Source organism: Pezoporus occidentalis, unplaced genomic scaffold (assembly GCF_034315485.1).
Source record: "Pezoporus occidentalis ecotype Australia unplaced genomic scaffold, CSIRO_AGI_Poc_V1 ctg102, whole genome shotgun sequence".
NCBI lineage: Eukaryota > Metazoa > Chordata > Aves > Psittaciformes > Psittacidae > Pezoporus > Pezoporus occidentalis.
In genome coordinates this window covers 2,317,932-2,338,043 of record NW_026912801.1, presented here as the reverse complement: position 1 = coordinate 2,338,043, position 20,112 = coordinate 2,317,932, and the positions used below count along the sequence as shown (strand labels likewise).

At 48.9% G+C, this 20,112-nt stretch overlaps 2 protein-coding genes across 6 annotated transcripts in view; one reads left to right on the top strand and one right to left on the bottom strand.

Moving 5' to 3' along the window:
* The window catches only part of CCDC117 (coiled-coil domain containing 117), a 297,697-nt gene that overhangs the window by 112,274 nt on the left and 165,311 nt on the right, over window positions 1–20,112 (bottom strand). The window lies entirely within an intron of this gene.
* The window catches only part of TTC28 (tetratricopeptide repeat domain 28), a 123,202-nt gene that overhangs the window by 60,612 nt on the left and 42,478 nt on the right, over window positions 1–20,112 (top strand). For 4 of the 5 annotated variants that reach the window (XR_009964296.1, XM_062616046.1, XM_062616033.1 and 1 more), the window contains 3 exons: window positions 9,316–9,463; window positions 10,970–11,242; window positions 12,229–12,359. Coding sequence is in view for 4 of the 5 variants with exons in the window: in XM_062616046.1 (XP_062472030.1) it covers window positions 9,316–9,463; window positions 10,970–11,242; window positions 12,229–12,359 (552 nt within the window). In the remaining variant the exon portion in view is untranslated. Of the gene's footprint in view, window positions 1–9,315; window positions 9,464–10,282; window positions 10,367–10,969; window positions 11,243–12,228; window positions 12,360–20,112 lie in introns of those variants that run through there. The other variant, XM_062616066.1, reaches the window with a different exon arrangement.

Here is a 20,112-nt window from a genome sequence, read left to right as displayed (position 1 = left end):
ATTCCTCTGTAGAGGAGACCTTCCTTCTGCACTCTTGTAACTTCCTGCTGATGCTTTTAGGTTGGCAATAGACTTGCATGAAGTTGAAATAATCACAGCTACAGGTTGGGCAGAGAAGAGATTCAGAGCAGCCCTGCAGAGGAGGACTTGGGGGTGCTGGTCGATGAGAAAATGAACATGAGCCGGCTTCAGTGTGCGCTTGTAGCCCAGAAAGCAACTGTATCCTGGGCTGCATCAAAAGGAGCATGACCAGCAGGTCGAAGGAGGTGATCCTGCCCCTCTACTCTGCTCTTGTGAGACCTCACCTGGAGCATTGTGTGCAGTTCTGGTGTCCTCAACATAGAAAGGACATGGAACTGTTGGAACAAGTCCAGAGGAGGCCACGAGGATGATCAGGGGCTGGAGCACCTCCTGTATGAAGACAGGCTGAGGAAGTTGGGGCTGTTCAGTCTGGAGAAGAGAAGGCTGCGTGAAGACCTCATAGCAGCCTTCCAGTATCTGAAGGGGGCCTATAGGGATGCTGTGGAGGGACTCTTCATTGGGGACTGTAGTGACAGGACAAGGGGTAATGGGTTCAAACTGAAACAGGGGAAGTTTAGATTGGATATAGGGAAGAAATTCTTTACTGTGGGGGTGGTGAGGCACTGGAATGGGTTGCCCATGGAAGTTGTGAATGCTCCATCCCTGGCAGTGTTCAAGGCCAGGTTGGACAGAGCCTTGGGTGGCATGGTTTAGTGTGAGGTGTCCCTGCCCATGGCAGGGGGGTTGCAACTGGATGATCTTAAGGTCCTTCCCAATCCTAACGATTCTGTGATTCTATAATAAGGAACTTGAGAAACAAGGTTCTTCTGTGGGACTGAAATCTAGTGAGCTCAATAGCAAAGCTGGATATGCAAGCAATGCTCTTGCTGTTCTCCTTGCTGTAGAAACAGATGCTGCTAACTGGCATTTGTAATTTGGGCTGCTAATTCCTGTGATGAAGGAAGGTGGATGACATTGTTTTGTGGTAGTTCAGAGCAGGCAAAGGGTTTGTTTTGTGTTCCTAGAGCATAGACCCTGCTAGGAAGTGCTCTTCTGCTGCTCTGTTTCGTCCCTTCTCGAAGGCACAAGGAGGTCACTCTGGTGGGTTGTTCCTTTCATTGCTCTTGTAAGCAGCAGTGTGAGACCTTTCGGGATCACCATGCAAACTAACTCTTCATGCTGGTTCCTGGCGTCGCAGGTCAGTGCTGATGTGTGGGAGAAACTGTAGTCCACAGCCCCTTAGCCATTCTGCCCTCAGCATGGCTTCCCTCTGTGAAGGAGTTTACAGTGTATTTGGGCATGAGAATTGCTGTTTTTGGACTTACCTGTTGAAGCCCCACTGAAGGATGACTCCTATTCTGGAGTCAGTCCATGTACTGTTCTAACAGCAAACCAGAGAAGTGGTAGGGCAGCTAAAATGAAGCAGATGTTTAGCAGGGAAGTAATTTGTAATTGGCCAGTTTGATGGTACCTCTTGACCCTTACAGGGCTGTTCAATAAAACTAGCAGTTTCCACAGCAACTACTAAATTACTTGGTGCTTCAGAGATCTGTGATAAAGGAGGTTGAGTCATTGTAGGGAAACATGGTGTTGCTGTTTCTCCCCTTTGCATTACAAGAGTAATGATCTGGCAGAACTTGCTGCGTGTGACTCCCCTCCTGAAGAATTTTTCCCACGTCCACCTTGGCCAAAGAGATTTATGTATTTCGTACTTGTGCAAATTTGATTTTTCTCCTTTCCTCCATCATCAGCTTTGTCCTTCTTGGCAGGCAGCGCTGGCTGAGCACTTGGGCTGGGACAGAACAGGGACGCTGAGCCAGGAGCCTGTGTCTGCAGGAGATGTGTGCTGGCTTCTCTGTCACAGCTCCTCCAGGGCACCAGGTGCTTCTCTAGGGGGTGCAGAGCAGCTCCAGCATCCCTCAGGGTGCTCTGCCAGCTGCGTGGGCACAGGCACGTCACAACTTGCCATCATCCAGCGCCTTTTCTGCTATTTACTGCTTTTTGTCCTCTATTTTGACAGCTCTTGGAAATTGTACTGTTCAGATTTTTTTCTTGTTCACTTGTTTCTACTCTGAGATAGGGACGTAGCTTGAGATCGAGGCAGTTTTGAGAATGGACCCATGGAGTTGCATGGAAGGGAAATGGCTTCAGGGTTGTTTACCACAAAGCCCAGCATAATCCTGGGGGCTCTGAAGATGCCTCCAAGTGCACTAGCACCTCTGCAGGTATTTGGTTGTGTGCGCAGGTGTTGTTTCAGTGCAGTGTGTGTTGTACAGGGAAAGCCGCCTGTGTTAAAATCCTCCCCTGCCTGTTTAGGATATTGTGGCACACTAGCTCTTTGGCCATGCAAATTGCTGTTTACATTTGATGCTGATCAACGTTTATCTGACGCTCGGTAGTTATGAAGGGTTTGAGTCATTTGGATAAAATGCCTTGGTCCCTCTGGATCCCATCCCTCCCTTCAGCATGTCAGCCCCACCACCGTAACATGGATCTTTGAATTATCTCTGCTGCTGGATTTGCCTCACCACTGTGGGCTGACCAGATGCTTTAATGTCTCATTTCTGGATTTTGCGGTCAGTTTTCAGTGGGATCCATGAAGCTTGCAGAGCCTGCAAGATGCGAGATGGAGAAGGGCTGAAGGGGAGCAGTCATTTGAGCTGCTGCTCAGATGAGTAATTCGAAGTGAGACAATGAAACTGTGCTGGAACACTCAAGCTGAATAGCAGAAAGGGCTCTGGTGGTGGATGTCTTCCAGTTTAGGACATGATTTTTATTATTCCCTCTTTTCCCTTTGTACTGGTTTTTAATTTGTTTTTGCTTTTAAGGGTATAAGAACAAATAGGAGCACGTGTCTGTATATTCTTGAGCTCTGCAAAGGTTCTCAATGCTTTTGGTGGTGTTAGAATTGGGAGAATTGTGTGCACATGTACACTGGCAGTTAAATACCAAATGTTAATACGATTTAAGTCATGGTACAGTGCTGACACTAAGCAAAGCACTCAAGGTAATACGGCATTAAAACCAGCCTGCTGCTGGCCCAGACCTCACTGAGAAGCAGCCTACAGGTGTTATCTAACCCATCTATTGTAAGTTTTGTGTAATTCTGTATCTACAAAATCTCCAATTCTATCTTACCAGTATTGGTGTTACTTCTGAGCAGGATGAAAAGTGACTTTTCTTGTGCAGTTGTTCAGCCTGAAATTGGGCAAAACTTTGTCTCTGTTTAGGGATTCTAGAATATGCTGCATATGCATCTGTGCCCAACAGCTTTAAACACAAGAGGATGCTGGTGCTTTCCCTGTAATGAATTTGGGCATCAATTGGTTGGTGGTTACTTGTCCAGAGCACTTCACTCATGGCTGTTCTTGCTATTCAATAAGACTTAAGAGTTGTATGTGATAAAGATGGGAAGGCTGTCACCACCACCTGCTGTGGAAGGTGGGGATGCTCTTGGAGGGGGGGATCTGGATTGGAGCTGCTGTTTCTAGAGCGAGCCTGAAGCAGGTAAGAACAGGGCAACAGCAAGCAGCTACGCAGAAAGCTGGGCTCTTAACTTAGACTGAGCACAGATTTGACTCTTTACTGTTGATGATTCCGTTTCATTCAGGTGAGCAAGTGATCTGTGCACAGTCTCTACTGGCCACACAGTTAATAAGAGTAATTAAATGCTCTTTGGATAAAACAGTGCTTGATGCTCTCTTCCTGTTTTCCTGTATAGGCTCAATGGGGAGTAGAGGAAATTTCCATTTCCAAGTAGTGTGGCTTCTGTAGGAGACACCCTGGAGTGGGTGAAAGGTGGAAAAGCTCTGCTGCAGAGACAGAGACCCATCGGGGCTCTGCTTGTTCTCTGGGGCAGGGTAATGGCAGCAGTTCAGGTGCCTGCCCAGTGTACGGGCTGCAAAGGAAGATTGTTTCCTAGGGTGCAGCCTTAGCTTTGGGAAGTGGGAGCTCAGTTCCTCTGGACAGCAGGCAGTATTTATGCATGTGCTGCATGTGTTCTGAATTAAAGCGCATTCTTCCCTCTCCTCACATTCTTGAAATCCCACAGCAGAGATTTGTCCTGTGTTTTTCTCGACAATTTGGCTGTAAAGCAGTTACAAGGGGAGAGGAAAGATTCAACCTGGTCCTTGGCCCCAAGCAGCCGTAGTGGCTGTTCCCTCATTTCCCTTCTTTTCGGTGGCAGTGCCGCTTGCCCCGTCCCACGGGTCCGTCTGTGCGGGACATTTTCCAGGCTCAGAACAGGCTGGTGAGGTGCTTCGTAGGTCACTCGTGCTGTTTTTGGCATCATCTCCTGATCTGGCAAACCAAGGGAGCATTGTGGAAAAAGCATTTTCCCTGTGCTTGCCTTTCCTGTCCAGATAGCGGCTGTCCAGGGTCCGAAGCTGACATGAATACAAAGGTGTTTTGGATTTCCTCCCCTGTGTACAATGGGAGCCTTTGTCTAAGGCTGTGGCTTTTTTTTTTTTTTTTCAGGTTTTCCGTGTTTGTTTGACAGTAATTTTCTGTTCCAGGTTCTTCTGATGCAGTTCCAGTTCTGTTCCTCTGCCTCCATTATCCAGTTGCAAGTTGGGCAGCAATTCATGATGTAAATGAGCATCTGAGCATGAAGACTGCTGACAGCGTTAAGGGATGAGCCCCGCCATGGTGGTGGGGTTGCTGTGTGCAGTGCCAGAGGGTTGTGCAGAGCAGGGAGGAGGCGCGGGAGCCCCTGGCACCCTTGGCCGATGGAGATCCCAGGGTAGTCTGTGTCAGGGCAGCCTGCAGGCTCTGTGTCCTGAGGCAGCTGGGCGACAGGACAGGTAATCCTGCAGTTTGAGCTGTTCTGAAAGCATTTCTAAACAGCACACCATCCTGCCCAGTGAAGTGAAGTGTACAGTATGGGCTACTGTTAGAAAAATGCTTATAGCCTGGAACTAAATCATATTCCAGAAACATGAGCTCATGCTTCAGACTTACAAGAGACTGTGGTAAGACAGGATTGAACTCCTGTGGCTGCTGCTTCCCTCTAACTCTTGCAAGCCTTGCATATGAGGTCTGAACGATTCATTGCTATGGATTCTACTGGGGAAAACGGTATGAGCTCCAAGAGTTATACCAGAGCCTGCTGCAGATGCCAGTACAGCATGAGTGTTTGCCTGGATTCCTGGGCCAGAAAATTAAAGAATATTTTTATACTTGCCTGATAAGAAAAGCATTGAGTTGTCCTGGGCTTCCTTTGCTGGGCTTGTTTTTGTTTAGCAGAATCCTGGAAAATATAGAGGTCCCATTCATATTCATATGTGCTCTTGTTTTGTATCAATTATAAACCAATTATTATTGCTGTGCCTAAACCAGCTTTTGCATATTGATACTAGAAGGGTTAATAAAAATGTCAGAGCCCCTCTTGATATTGGCCATTTCAGTGATGGCATTTACAGTCTAATCCTGCTTCAGATTGCATGTGAAAATTTAATATTCAGGGTCTTTCCAGTTATCCAGATGCGATCTCAGATGATGAGCATTAAAAACCTAACAAGCACATTTGTGTTTGCATTGCCTGGACGCTGCAGCAGTCAGTCCAGTGCTAGCTCCTACTAGGACAGATAGAAATTCTCCTTGTGCATTAAATGGGCTGTAATAAACACAGATGAAAAATACCAGCCTGTGCAGAAGCTGCACTGTCAATACATTGAGCAAAACAAATGGGACTCATGCTCAGAATTGGAGAGTGACGTTCTGCTTGGCTGGGCAGGTGCTGCCTGCTGCAGCCCCGCCACCGGCTGCCCCTGCCAAACTGCAGCGGCCCATGAGGAGGGTCTTGCTCCATGTTCTTTTTGTTCTGTCCATGCAACTCTTGTAAAATTAAATTGAAGGTAGAGAAAAGCACCAAAAGCTGCGATCCTGCCATGAGAACCTGTCACGTGCTGAAAAGCATGGGGGCTGAAAAAGGGGGGGAGCCGGTGAAACCTGAACAAGGTGGGAAGATCTGGTGGCTTTGGATGGGTCCTGATGCAGCTCCGCATCCCTGGCTCTCTGTGCCCGGGCTCGCGTGTGAGCAGGCTTGTTACAGGGCCAGTTTTCTGCATGGCTTTGATGTTTCGTGCCAAATATTTTTTGCCAGTTAATTAGAGTAACTTATTTTTGCTTCCAGAATATCAGCTCTGCTTTCTGTGGTGTTACGGGTAGCAAGCACTAATTATTCCCTGTCCTCCACCCCAGGCCATCTCCACTTGGCTGTATGAAATCTGTAACCTGGCTGCAGTGAGCCTAGGTGTTCATGGAGTAAAACATATCCATGGAGAGGGCATGTGGTCTGATTTCCCAGAACTCAAGGTCCGTGGGCACACAGGATTACTCTCAAACAGCTTCTCTAATGTAGTATTGGTGACTTGATAAGATTAGGGGTTTGGTAGAGCTGCCTCTTACCCTTTAGTGCTATCCCCCTCCCAAAGGCTCCTGGGAAGTGTGATTTGGAGATTGAAAAACTGAAGGAGGTGGTTCCAGCTCCAGCTCTGTGTGTTACATGGAGGATGCAGAGAGCCACAGGTTAGAAAACACCTGCTGTTCATCTGTCTTGTCCTTAGCAAAACATCATTCTCTTGTGGCTTTAATCTTCTTAAAAGAAATCACTAGTTCTTTCTTACCTGGGGTGAATGGAGAATGAGCATAACTTTTGCTGTGGGGTGAGTTCTCCCCTGCCTTCACATGGTGTGATTATAACTGTGAAGTTCACTGTGGTGTGAGAAGACCCTGCGTGTGTCAGGACTGAAGAGCTGCTCCATGTCTCATTGCTTCAGCTGCAGCTGCTGGCTCCCTGCCTTTCCTTTTCCTCTCCTCTTCTAAAGGGTGATTCTCAGTTTCCTCTTTGCAGATCTTTCCCTTGATACAGTGTCTTCATTCCATTGCTAAACTAACTTGTGTACGCCTCTTGGGGAGGAAATAGGTGGTGTGAGTGCTCATTACTTACTTTGCTAAAGGTCTCTGGGGAACACAATGTGTGGAGAGTGTTCTGTATACACTGGAAACTGGAGAAGAAACGACGGAAGGGGTTTTGCAGGAAAAAGTTGGCTAAAATCTTCCTTTCAGTTACAATTAATAGGTTTTTCTTTCAGGCTCTGAATGCTCTGTTTGTATTCAAATTAAGCGGTTTCCAGGGGGGACTTCCAGGAATAGATGTGGGGAGGGCACAAAAATGCTTTCCAGAGCAGATGTTGGAGGTGCCCGGTACAGAGCTGCGTGCAGCTTGTGAGCCTCATCCCTGCCCTGTTTTCTTCTGCCACCTGGAGCCTGTGGTGCCCTCGGGATGCAGAGCTTGGGGGATGCAGACTCTGGTGTTGCACCTGTGGTGCATTTTCTCCGCTTGGGACATGATGTTCACTTGAAGCTCTGTACAAGAACTGGAAGTAGGGCAGAGGCTTCTCCTTTGTTTTGTTGGCAAGAAAAGCCTTGCCTTTTCTCTGTTTTCCTCACAGGGACCATTTTCCTTCATGGGGGACACGAACATGAGCTGTTGCCATGCCTATAGGTGATGAGTATGACACTTTTTGTCCTACAGTGCTGTGTGTATGAGATAGGAAGTGAGAGGATTGTGCTGTGTGGTCCCCCTGAACCTTGGAAACAGAAGCCTTAGTATTCCTGTCTCGTGGAGGCTGTGGGAGGCTTGTCTGCATGGCCTGCAGCATCCCCCTCCCTTTCCTTGGGGCCCTGTGTGCAAGCTACTGTTGGGTGCTGGGCTCTGCTGACTTTGGTACCGACGGGTGCTGTCTGTCCCGTCAGCGTGCGCTTGGAGGGAGGAGGTGGCAGGTTCTCCCTTCCTGCAGAGCGGGAGATGTGGGGCACCCGCCTGCAGTACAGCATTCCCTTGCTGCCTGCTGTGTGTGCTCTCATCCTTGGTACCTGAACCAGGCAGACATGCTTGTCCTGGGCCAGCCTTGTTGGCAGGAAAGGTTCCCATCAGAAAAGTGCTGTGTCAAACTGCCTCTGTCATCAGGTATTAAAGAAAGTAATTAGATGATAATTCTGGGGAAAAAAGGGCGTAAAAGTGTACACCATAATTTAGGTGACAGCTCACTTGCTGCTGGGAGGCCTCGCGCTTGGTGGCCACTGCACGTTGTTCTTTGTATTTTCTTTGATTTAAAGCTTCATGCTAGTAATCTAATTAACATTGAATTGGGTTTCCAGTACAGTAGCTTGTTTGGTTCAATAAAAACACATTTATAGTAAAGGTTAATGAAAAGAATTTTGCTTTCATCTAATTAATTATGGGTGGTTCTACAATCAAGGTTTACTAATGGAAAGAGATTATATATTCATGTTGATAAATTTCTCATGTCATTTCTGATTTTCCTTAATCTCTGCATCCCTGGATTGGATTCCAAAAGTGTTTGAAAGCTCTGATGAAATACCAGTTTGGGTATTAATTGGAGATTTATTCTGTTTATGTAAAATGACTTCTACAGTTGTATAGTTAATGTATCTTGAGCAGGTTTCTGTTACAGATGGAGGGAGATAGTGATCAGGTCTCATCCATGAAAGCAGTATTAGGAGCCACTCTGGAGGAGCACCTTTATGTTTATAAAGCACTTCTAATGAAATGCAAATACTGTTTTATCTTCTGACAGCTTTGTTTGTGCTCTTGAAATAGCTTTGAGTGAACCTGAAGTGCAGCAAAGTTTGTATCAGGAGAGTATAAGCCATGAAGATGAAACCTGAACAATGGGCATCAAAGGTACTTGAAGAGTCAGGACCTCAACTACATAGCGTCTGCATTATGTGTGGGGAAAGGAGATTCAGCTTCTGTCTGGATCTTTGCATCATTCATCGTGTTTCATTGCAACTTGAGCTTTCAGTACATTTTGATCCCTGCTAGTACTAGGTGTTTATATTGGACTTACTGGTATGAACTGATGAGAAAGGAAACAGGTTATTTGCATGCTATGTGAGCCAGGAGAGCTGAAGTGGAGGTCTTGAGAATGAGCATTTGGTTATAAGTGGTTAAGAATAAGTCCAAGTCCAAGAGGAAAGCTTTGCCTTCATAGTAATTACCACCCATGGTCTCCAGAGCAGTTCTGAGGCCCTGCAGAGGGTGGAATGTCATCACACCCGGGTGTGTGTGTGTGTGTTTGGGTGCTACTCACAGACCAGGCGGTGCTGTTCAAGTATTCTCTTTTAATTACAGCCAGCATGACCAAAGGAGCCAGAACGTGCCTGTGTAGCCCCAGTGTCCCCCAGCACGTGGGCATGGGCACAGCTGGTATTCGTGACTTCTGCCAGTGAAGTAATTGGCATTTCTTCTTCCCTTTGGCTTTCCAGGCATACTTCCGACAGGGTGTAGCCCTTCAGTATCTCGGGCGTCATGCGGATGCACTGGCAGCATTTGCGTCAGGACTGGCTCAGGATCCCAAGAGTCTGCAGCTTCTGGTTGGCATGGTCGAGGCCGCCATGAAATCTCCCATGAGAGGTAAGCACCAGGGGATCTTCTCAGGGATGACAATCATCTGCTGAGGTACTTAGAGGTGGTAGCATCAGTCCATCTCTGACTCGGCCAGCACTTGAGGCGGGGGAGAACCTGGAAGCCTGAAGGGAAATGTTTCAGGGTTTGGCTTCTCTGCTGAGAAAGGAGCCTGAAGTTGGAGGAGGAGCAATGAATATTCTTCCAATTCAGACAGCAAGATGGTGATACCCAGCTCGTGAGGCTGCTCTTGTGCAGCAGTTCCAGTGAAGTCCTTGCTCATTTGTCTTTTGTCCAGTATCACTGTAGATAGGAGAGCTGTGTACTGCTGTGGCCCTGGCGTTATTATTGCTTGGAACAGCTTCCCATGTTGTTCTGGTGCTTGACCATTGGGAATAGAGAGTCTTAAATGCTCCAGGTTTTTGCCCAGAAGAGCACATCAGCAGTTTTCCCATGGCACTGATGTCTCTCAAAACAAGAGTGTTCCAGAAGGCAAAAAAGACTTCTTGGCTAATTCACTGATACTCAGGAAGTGTTGAAATCACAGGGACCTTGAAACCATAATGGCTGTGCAGCACCTCTCTTTCATAATGTCCCTGTTTTCAGGCTTTTCCTCTCTAGAGGGAGGAGGAGCTGTTTTTCTCTGCTGCTCTGTTTCTCTTGCAGGCTTTGTATTGCAATGTCCTAGTGGTATTTCCCAGGAGGGAATGTGGCAGTTCTCACTCTCAGCAGATGCTGCTGGGAGCCCCAGGGCACAGGAGCCAAGAAATGCTGAAATGAAAAAAACATCCCCAGTGGTGTTTCTTTTTTTTTTTACAGTGTTTTTCTCCATCCTCTAAAGTGAATTAATCTGGAAGCTTCTGTCCTATATAGCACTTACCTTGTGAAGCTAATTTCATTTGGTACCCTAAGGTACTGTGGCTGCTGCTTAGAGCGCAGGTAATATGGTATTTCTGTGTAAGCATCCCCAAATCTGGCTGTTGTAGGTAGTCTGGCAGGTCTGCTGCTGTTGTCAGGAGCACTGCCTCCTGCCTAAGGAGCAGCTCGGCTCTGCGGTTCCTGTCACCTCGCTTGGTGCATGGTGGTGCTGTGCTTGTGCTGGCTGGACAGGCACAGGTTTTGCTGACGTGCAGCTGTAAGTCTGTGCTGCAGGAGCAGACACTGCAGTGCGTTTACTGCTGGTGGCCCGTTTCCAGTTTCCTACAAAACTCTTTAGTGTTCTCTGAATTCCTTCTGCCATTAGGCCAGTCTTCAGAGCTCAGTATGAGACTGCTCGGCATGTTTGTGCTGTCTTCCAGCGAAAACTTGCTACTCGATGTATCTTACTGTATTAGGTGTTAGATGATGCATTTGAGCCCTGAGTTTCTGTAATCTTGGTTTGATTTGGGTAGTCTGGTCCATGACTCGCATGCCACTTGGTTCCCAGAAAGCACAGAGGAGTTGTGAAGGTGATATCTAGATAAAAGTAACACGGTTTGTTGAGTAACTAATTCTGCCTTCATTTCTCTGTGTCAGAGTCCCTGGAGCCTACCTATCAGCAGCTGCAGAAGATGAAGCTGGACAAGAGCCCCTTTGTCGTGGTGTCTGTGATTGGCCAGGAGCTTCTGACAGCGGGCCACCATGGGGCTTCGGTGGTGGTGCTGGAGGCTGCCCTCAAGATCGGCACCTGCAGCCTAAAGCTGCGGGGATCGGTGTTCTCTGCACTGAGCAGCGCATACTGGTCCCTTGGGAACACGGAGAAAAGCACTGGATACATGCAGCAGGACTTGGACGTAGCCAAGACCTTAGGTAAGAGTTCTCCTTTCACTCACCTGAGCGCTAGGTGGCTACAGGTGGAGCAGATCTGTGTTAATGGTCAGCATCTCTATAATACTCAGGTGTCTGTGGGATTTCTCAAGCTGCTAAATCAAATCTGAAGTGGGAATGTGCAGGCTACAGGCTTGTTCATTCCTGTTTACCACGTGTGTGAAGGGCAGATGATCAATGAACATGCTGAGGTTTTACAGGGTCCTGGAATTCTCTGGTGTCAGGTATGTGGGAACTGGCCTTGTCCCCTCTGTAGACTTGGGCTCAAAACCTTAAATGAGTCTTAAATGAAGCAGCCTGTTTTCAAGAGTTCAGTGGAAAAAGGTTCTTGGTCTGAGCTTCTGAGGCAGTTTCCAGGGAAGGAACAAATCAGGAGTGAGATGGTGGATGAATGGGAGGGCTAAAGAGAGAAACAAACTGGAAGAGTTCCTCTCATGTACAGTATGTCCTGCACAGCATAGAGCTTTCAAGCTTTGTGGGTGCTGTAGAGAGAAGGTAGTATGTGAGACAGAGGTCAAGACAGTTCTTGAGAGCTCCAACCAGGAGAGTTCACTGAAAGTACAGGGGCTACTTTCAGTGTCTTGATAGCAGCAACAGATCAAGGGCTGAGCTGACCTGTGCTGCAGAACTGCTTTCTGGAGAAAGCTGACGTGCTCTTTGCTTGTTTGAAGCCTGGGCCACTGGCTGACTTGCATGAAAGAATTGCTAATGTCAAGCAAGGAATAAACATGGAAGGACGGGAAATTGCTGAGTGTCAGGTCAAAGAAAGAAGCTGTTAAAACAACTCTGAAAGTAAGGTTAGTGGCTATTGTAGAAGTTTCTGAAGGCCAGCAAAGAGGAGAGTTCAGGCTGTGTGTTAAACATAAGGATGAGTTTGTTCTGATGCTGGTTCTCCCATTGGAGCATCACTTGCACAGTGTGTTCCACGCCCTGTTAGCTAACCTTTGCTTTGTTTGCATGTGACCCAGGTGACCAGACGGGAGAATGCCGAGCTCACGGAAATCTGGGCTCCGCATTCTTCTCCAAAGGAAATTACCGGGAGGCCCTCACTAACCACAGACATCAGCTGGTGCTCGCCATGAAACTCAAGGACAGAGAGGTAGGAAGCTTATTAACTAGACCAGTTGGGAGTCAGTACTGCGTGCTTTTCTGGAGAGATACAGACGTGTCAAGAGGCCTTGTCTGTTTGACGCTTTTTATTCTGGGAATTTGGAAGCTGCATGGTTTCTGTTCTAGCTGTTCACTTCCTTCTTGTTAAGGAAATGGTTTGCACTACTGGATACGTTATGTGATGCAGGTGGCAGGATGCTTGGTTTGTCCTTCAGCCTCCCCGTATCTCTAGTTTCTGTGGGGCTCTGAGCAGGTTGTTCTTCTCCTTCTCCCTTCCTGTCCATTTTGCCCACATAGTCTTTGGGGTCTGAGGGCAGAGGCTGCTGCTGAGTAGGTGTCAATGCAGCATCTCTGCAGTTGGGCCCTGGCTGTCATCAGCTCTTGTCTTCCCTGTGATACAGGTGCTGTCAGTCTGGATTATATTAGGTGTGCCCTGTGTTGCACCTTTTCCAGACTAGCCATGAGCTGTGTCCCTGTCTCAAATGGTCACATAAAATACATTTTGTTTAAAAAGCAGTGAAAAGAATCCTGAAAATGCAATGCTGTGTGAGGTATAGGGGGTGCTCAGAATGAATCCGATTTGCCTTGACCCCTTACCATGCAGCTCTTGGTGTGCTGGGCTCCCTGCCAGGCCAGGGAAGCATGCTGATGGACTGAAGAGTCTGGGCCAGGAGGGTCCTACTGAAAGTTCATTGTAAGGACAGAATCGTAATTTTAGTGCAAGTTACAGATACAGAAGCTATCCCTGCCCCGCTCCAGTGGATCCCCTCTGCTGTGAATGGGAAGATGGCTTGTGGGTTGCATGGCTGGTGAAGGGAGGGGATAGAGGCAGCAGGGCAGGTGTGAATTCATGTGAACACAAGGAGTTCTGGGGAGAGCTGGAAACTGAGGGGGATTACTTTCCTTCTGAGAAGTCATTGGAAAGATCCATTTGAATTAGCTAAGTGCTTTACTGAGGTGTTTTAAGTTAAACATGAAGTAAGCCTTGGAGAAATACATCTTTCAGTAGGTCATGGAAGCCTGTGACAGGGAAGGGACCTGCTGGGCATTTCCATGGTTATTTCAGCAGCTGGAAAACCTCCTGAATCACTCCTGATTTCCCTGTTTGTCCTCCTGCAGAGCAGAAAAGCTGTTACTCACCACTGTTTTTATAGTGCTCTTGGTTGGGGTCCCTGTTCAATCAGGCTGCATGGCTGCTGCTCCTCCGTGGTGATTCTCGAAGCCACAGATCCCTGTTGTGGGGGGAGGCTGAAGGAGGTGGCAGGAACATCACTGCATGCCCAGAGACCCCCGGGCTGTCCCGGGACACGAGGGCTGCTGCATTCCACTGGCTTTGGGTGCGGATCAGCATTGATCCTCCCAGATGGACCGGGAGGAATCCAGGGAATGAAGGCTAATTGTGATAGTTCTTAGCTTATGACACATCTGGGCACATAATTAACGGTTATTGACAACAAATGACTGCTCGGTATAGCAGGAAAGCTGAGCTCCTTGGATTTCCTGTAGGATGTAACCACAGGAAATTAATTTGGCGCTCTCTGATGACATCATCCTGACCACAGAGCTTCCTCTGCACAAAAAGCTGTTTTTGTTGGCCTCCTTTGCAGACATTTTTATAATGCAAATGTTATAAAGTTGCAGTAGTGCTGATGTGAATTCCGCAGGAGGGATTTGGTGTGCGACTGTAATGAAGTAATTGTTTTACCTCTGACTGTAGAGAGGCTGGTGCAGAGGTAGAACGTGCTCCTTTGTGTGGACACTGCCCTCGGAGGCAGTGCCCGGTTTGGAGCCTGCTCAGGCAAATGTTTGCACCAGGGGCTTCTGCTGGATTGTGTTACCATAACCGAGGGGGAAGGTGCGGAGGGTCTGTGCCCCACAGACCTGGCAAAGGGAAGCTGTCAGCTGAGTGGGATTCACACAGGGTGCTCCATGGACTGAAGACTTAAGCTGCTTTTCTCCCCGGTGCAGGGAGTCTGTGCAGCTCCCGTGACAAGCGCCGTGTCACACTGAGCACAGTCCTGTGTGCAGACAGGTCACCCGCTCTGCACAGCACACCCTGGGGATCTCCACAGCCTGGTCTGTGGTACTTGTGCCCAGAGAGAAAATGGAGCAGAAGCAGCTGGGATTTGGCATCGTCTAGGGTCTCCAAAAGAGACCTTGGAGTATTGACATCTGTGTGGCCTTGGTCTATGCAGACAAGGAAGAGACTCGTTCTTAGCGGGACGCTGTAATGGGCACAGTGAAGTAGCCATCTCCAGTGTCACTCCAATGCTTTCCATCACTGCTGGTTGAAGGGTTGGATTTTTTGACCAGCTACAGTGGGCGGTCAAGAAATTCAGAGGAGGTAATTCTGAGATTGTTCCTGAAAGAATTAGACTTAAAAGTACCATTGATTCAGGAGAAATCAAAAAGGGCTTTGTCTGTCTTTCTCTGTGTGTTCGTTTCTTGTGGAGATCTGCAGGTGGTCACTGTGGTCAGTAGGATACCATCCTGAAAAGCGTGGCAACAGAATTGAGGTGCAATAAAAGAGAAGAAGGTAGGCAGGACCGTCTAGAAGGACCATTACCTCTCTTCTGATGGAAGTGAGTTTGGCTGCAGTTACAGAGGAAATAGCAGCACAGTTTGGTAGTCTGTCATTTCTCTGTGAAGATTAAGCTGAACAGATTTCAGCGTGGGCTGTCTTGGCCTGCTGCCGGCCCTTGGGAATGTACTCGGGTTGAGAATCATGATGAAGTCTATGCTGCTGCTCTTGCAGCGATGTCTCCTGGCCTGGATGAAGTGATGCTGATGTGGATATCCCCATCCTTGCCTCTGGTGGCAGGGTGGCCGTGGCTGAACTGCTTCTGTACAGCAATAGGTAGACAGCACAGTTTGGCCATCCCTTCCTGGGTGGATGCCGTGAAGCTCTTGTGACACAAAGCGAGCACGAGGACTGGAGGCCAGCAGCACCGTGGCTCTGTGCGTGTGTGCCTTGGGGAGCTTGTCTTTGCACAGCTCCATTAGCACTAGCTCCAATTAAGACCCACTTAATTTGTGCACATGACTGGGCTGGGGGCCTCAAGGTGCAGGCTTATTTTTTCCTTTCGTGTTCAGAGCCAGCAGAATGCTCGATGCAGCATGTCACGTCAGTGCTGTATTTTTGAAGTAATTACTTTAACACCAGGTAACCTTATCTTCTGAAAGCCATCAGGTAACCCACATAGTGTGTGTTGATGCCACATCACAACCCATGATTTAGACAAGGGTAATGCAGTTGATGAGCTATGCCAGTGTGAGAGACTGGAGTCAGAAGTAAATGTGAAAGCTTGCCTGTAATACTAGTCTCCTGTGTCCCCATTCCTCCCCATCTCTAGCTGCTGTGAGAGCAGTACAAGAGAATTCTTGTATTACAGGTTCCGTAAGGTCAGAGCGCCCAGGCAGAGCTAACGGTGGTGATCTCTCAGGGTAGTTTGGAGTGGCCCTTGTTGATGACCTGTGTTCCTTCCAATGCATTTCATTTGGAAAAGTATTAATTGAGGGAGTGTTTTGAATCTCTGAGGACTGACAAGCAGAAAGGGAAAGGAAGGCATATGTCTGGAAGTCCTTGTGTGGCAGGGGAAATACCAGAATACAGAAATTCCCATTATAAAGAAAAGCTGTGGGCTTGAGCCCAGGAGACTCCAGAGGCCAGTAAGGTGCTGCCCTGTGTCCTGCAGAGAGAGCATTGCCGTGGAGTGATGCCAAGAGACCTTTGCTGGCAGCAGGGGATGGTCCCGGGGCAGGGACTTTGGGGATAACCAGCTGCTGTGCGCGTCAGGGGGAGCTGTGCTGTGGAACACGGCTGTGTGATGGGCAGAGCGAGCACCTGGCTGCGGCTGGGATGCAGGCTCTGGAGCTGCCTGAGCACACTTGGGTGCAGCTCAGCTGCAGGTGGTTATTGCAGTTTGCAGTTCTAGTAGTTTCTCCCAGTCCCCCTTAAAGCGTGTCTGAGCCAGCGCTGCCACGCAGCATAAAGCTGCTACATTTTGTAAACTACAGCTACTTACTGTCAGGCCGTGCAAGTCAAAGATCGAATTTCACTTTCCTATTTCCAGAAGGAGATGCAGAAGGAAAGTTAGATCATTCCTTTCCACTGAAATGTGTAAATTCTGTAAAGCCAAGGTTTTCTGCCCCTTCCTGAAGGGAAGGGGAAATGCTTTCCAGGTGTCCTTCCTGCCGTGCTTTGTCTGTACAAGCCACATCTTCGGTAAACAGCAAAGCTGTAAGTACTTAGCCTTTTGCCTGAACTCCTTGTGTGCCTTGTGGTACTGGGCGAGAGGGTTGCTTTGGTTTGGTTGTTCATGTTCCTGCCAGTCATTTTAGAAATCTGTATTCTGCTGAGTTAGGTAAGGCAAAAGCTGGGCCGCAGTCTGAGTCCGGAGGGGCACAGCTGCCCTGAAGGAGCGGTTCTGCCTTCGTTCTCCCTCAGATGGGATGTGCGGGGTGCTCGGTGTGCGCTGAGCTGAGGTGGTTTCAGCTCTGCTCCTGCTGGAGCAAGGTGTGTGTGCCCCTGGCTGAACTTCGTGATGGTCGGCACAGGAGCCTCCCTGGCTGCCTGCCGCATCCCTGCCTGGCCGGAGCGGTTTCTGTGCTTGGACTCTGCGGGCAGCCACGGGGCTCCTGCGAGGGGTGGAGGTACAACTGTTGGCACTTCGATTGCGAGGGTCCCTGGCTTGCAGTTGTGCTGCGGGTTTGGCTGGAAGCGTGCATCTGTGCAGCCCTTCTTCTCTGGAGAAGCCATCATAGGGCATGGCGGCGTGGAGTGAGCTCATAAGAACATGTGCAGCTGATTAGCTGTGGGTTGGGTTCCCCTCCTGGCTCCCTTGTCAGGCATCCAGAGTCCTTCCACAGCTGTGTAGACTTCCCCTGTCACTGAGGTGAAGCTGGAGCAGAAGCATCACAGCTTTCCTCAGCGAGTGCCAGTGCCTGACCTCACAGCAGGATGTGAGCTAGGAGCAGCTTCCTCAGTCCCATTGCGAGCGGGGGCCGTGCACGGCGTTCTGGGGCACGCAGGGGTCTCGTGTCCCTTAGCGCAGGCACAGATGGCACCCTGGTGTGTGCCAGGCCCCAGGAGACGTGTGTGGCGCGGCAGGAGCCGGTCAGGCTGTGCAGTGAGGTCCTGGGAAAGAGGCCTTCCTGTCTTGGTGCCACGCCTGTGCCGAACGCCCGGACTAGGTTAGTGTACATCCCCGGCCGTGCCCTCGGCTCCGGCTTCATGAGACACAGCTTGACACGGGCCAGAGCCCTGCAGCCTGTCGTTCTGCCCTTCTGGGCTGGCCCCTTACTGCCCCATTCCACTTCCCAGGCACATCCTGAGCTTAACGTGAGTGAAACGTTGTGCACGTGTGTGATTTTTCTTAAAATTGTTGGTAGCTTTTAAGAGAATTGGAGAAATGCGTGCAGAAAGGTGGAGACTCGTGTGTTAGTGAACATGTGCTTGCATCACCTCATTTATAGTAGGTTATGATTCCTGTAGCAAGTCTTTGGGAAAATAGAAAGCCAACCCAGACCTTCTGTAGTGTGTAGTGAAACAAGCTCTTGTGTGTCTGCCCCTTCTTCCTGAGGAGCATCTTAACTGCTGCCAAGAAACCCCTCCTGTTGACCCTTCTGCTCATGTATCTTTAGTTATTCAGGTGCACAGCAGTGGGCTGGGTGCTGTTCCTGTTGGGTGCAGAATTTAGCTTTGCATGGGTTATGATTTGTAGCAGTGATGCTTTCCCATTGCATCCAAGTGCCTTTCAGGTGGTGTGAAATACAATTCCTCATAGGACCAACTCTGTCTCTTTCTCACTGAAAATCCTGCTGTGGTCCTGCCCTGGTCACTTGCTGCCTCTCTGTGCTTCAGTATCAGCAGTCCCAGGTGGAGTGCTGTTCCTCAGGTGAATTCATCAGCTGCAGCCTCTCTGCCTGTGGCCCTGGGAAGGGCTGCCCAGTGCCGGGGCTGCTGGCTTGTCCGGACAGGAACAGTCTGGGAATCTCATACCGCAGTTGTTTTGTTATGTTTGCAAACAGTCTGGAAAATGAGGACAGGATATAAATATCTCACAAATGAGAACTGAAATGAGTCTTCAGGCTAAACTAATTTGTCATGCATGAAAACATTGACTAAGATGTCAGAAACAGGCTGTGGAAGCAAAAGTAGGGAAATAGTACTTGCTGCAGTAAGTGACAGGGTTTTGCAGAGATTGAGCAGGGAAGGTGTTTGTTCTCTGCTTCTCTATTTTCTGTCCCTTCTTCTCTCCTGCAGTGAAGCTGCTGCTTCAAAGTAATCCGTTATGTAGCTATCTGCCAGAAGTGGATTAAGCTGCCTGTAGCAACACAAACAGGAAAGACTAAGAGGAGAATATGCCTTATTCCTTATAGCTTTGTCACAGCTGAGTGGGGTTCCAGAAGTAAGGAACAGGCTGAGGGCTTTGCTAATTGATAATCTGCATTGGTTATTAATGCAGCCGCTGCTAATGGAGGAGCAGGAATGGCAAGTTTAGGCTGTGACCCCTGCTACTGTATGAGACAACAAATAGCTTTCACTGGAGCTTTTCAAGAGCAGAGACTGGAAACAACATGAGAGCTTTTGTTAAGAGCGTAGTTTCTCTGTTACTGATAGCATGAGAGCATCAAGAGGCTATAGCCTGTTGCGTAAGTCCTGTGCACGTGTATCACAGAGACGATGACTGCAGGAGTGTCCTGTTCTTGTTTCAGAGCCCCCAGTATCATCTCAGGAAGGTCAAGCAATGATCCTTTCCCACTGCATTCAGGTGGCTTCCCAGCGGGTGGCTGACGTGGTGGAGGGTCCCACAGGACCCCAGGGGTCAGCCAGGAGGCTGAGCTGGAGCAGGGCTCCCAGCTTTCTGAGGAGGCGTTTGCGCATCCTGGTCTTGTCTTCTGCAGTCATCACTGATTTTGTGCTAGGCTTGAGTGGGATCTGATCTATAGAACTGAAGCCTCAATTCTGGCCACTTGCAAGGAGGAGCTGGCTGAGCAGATCGGGCAGTGCAGGACCGCTGAATCCCTCTGCAGAGACTGCTGAGGAAGGGTGTGCAGCAGCTAGTGTGGAGTTAGGTGAGCCTGGGGCAGATGGGTTTTCCAGACTTCCTAACAGGACAGAAGCCTTACTTTTGCCGCCGCTGCCCTTAAAGCCTAAGGTTCTGCAGGTGTTGTGGTTTCAGCTTAATGAGAACTTGTGGGAGATCTGTCTCAGTCTGCAGAATGTCTTCCTGGATGCTTTTTGCAGCATTGTTCAATTCACCAAAGTTCAGTCTTTGTCTGCTCCAGATGTTTGGCTCTGTTGGGTGTACAGTGTTACAGACATGCACTTGCCAGTTCATGCTGCTCCCATGTAGACTTACACTTAAAACAGCGCGTCTTTGAGGGGCCTCTGATTAACCCCTGCGACTCAGCAGCCTGACCTGTGACGCAGGTATATGTTGAAACCCTTGTTAGAAAGCATGCTTCTACCCCTTGCCTCACTGGTTTCAACCTCTGGTTCCAGATGGTAGCCTTGCTTCATGAGGGGTCCGGGGCAAGCTCCCCAGGCCCGGGGGAAGGTTTGCTTTCTTGGAGAAAGGCTGAACTGCTGGGAGAACCCTTGCCACAAGAGGTCATTTGAGGACTCTGGGTCTTGTGGGGCACTATGGCTGCGTTACATCTTAGCCTGAGTTACCTCTGTCTGAGAGGGTGAATTCGGCGATGTGAGCAACCATAGTGCTTGAGCATTGAGTATAGCT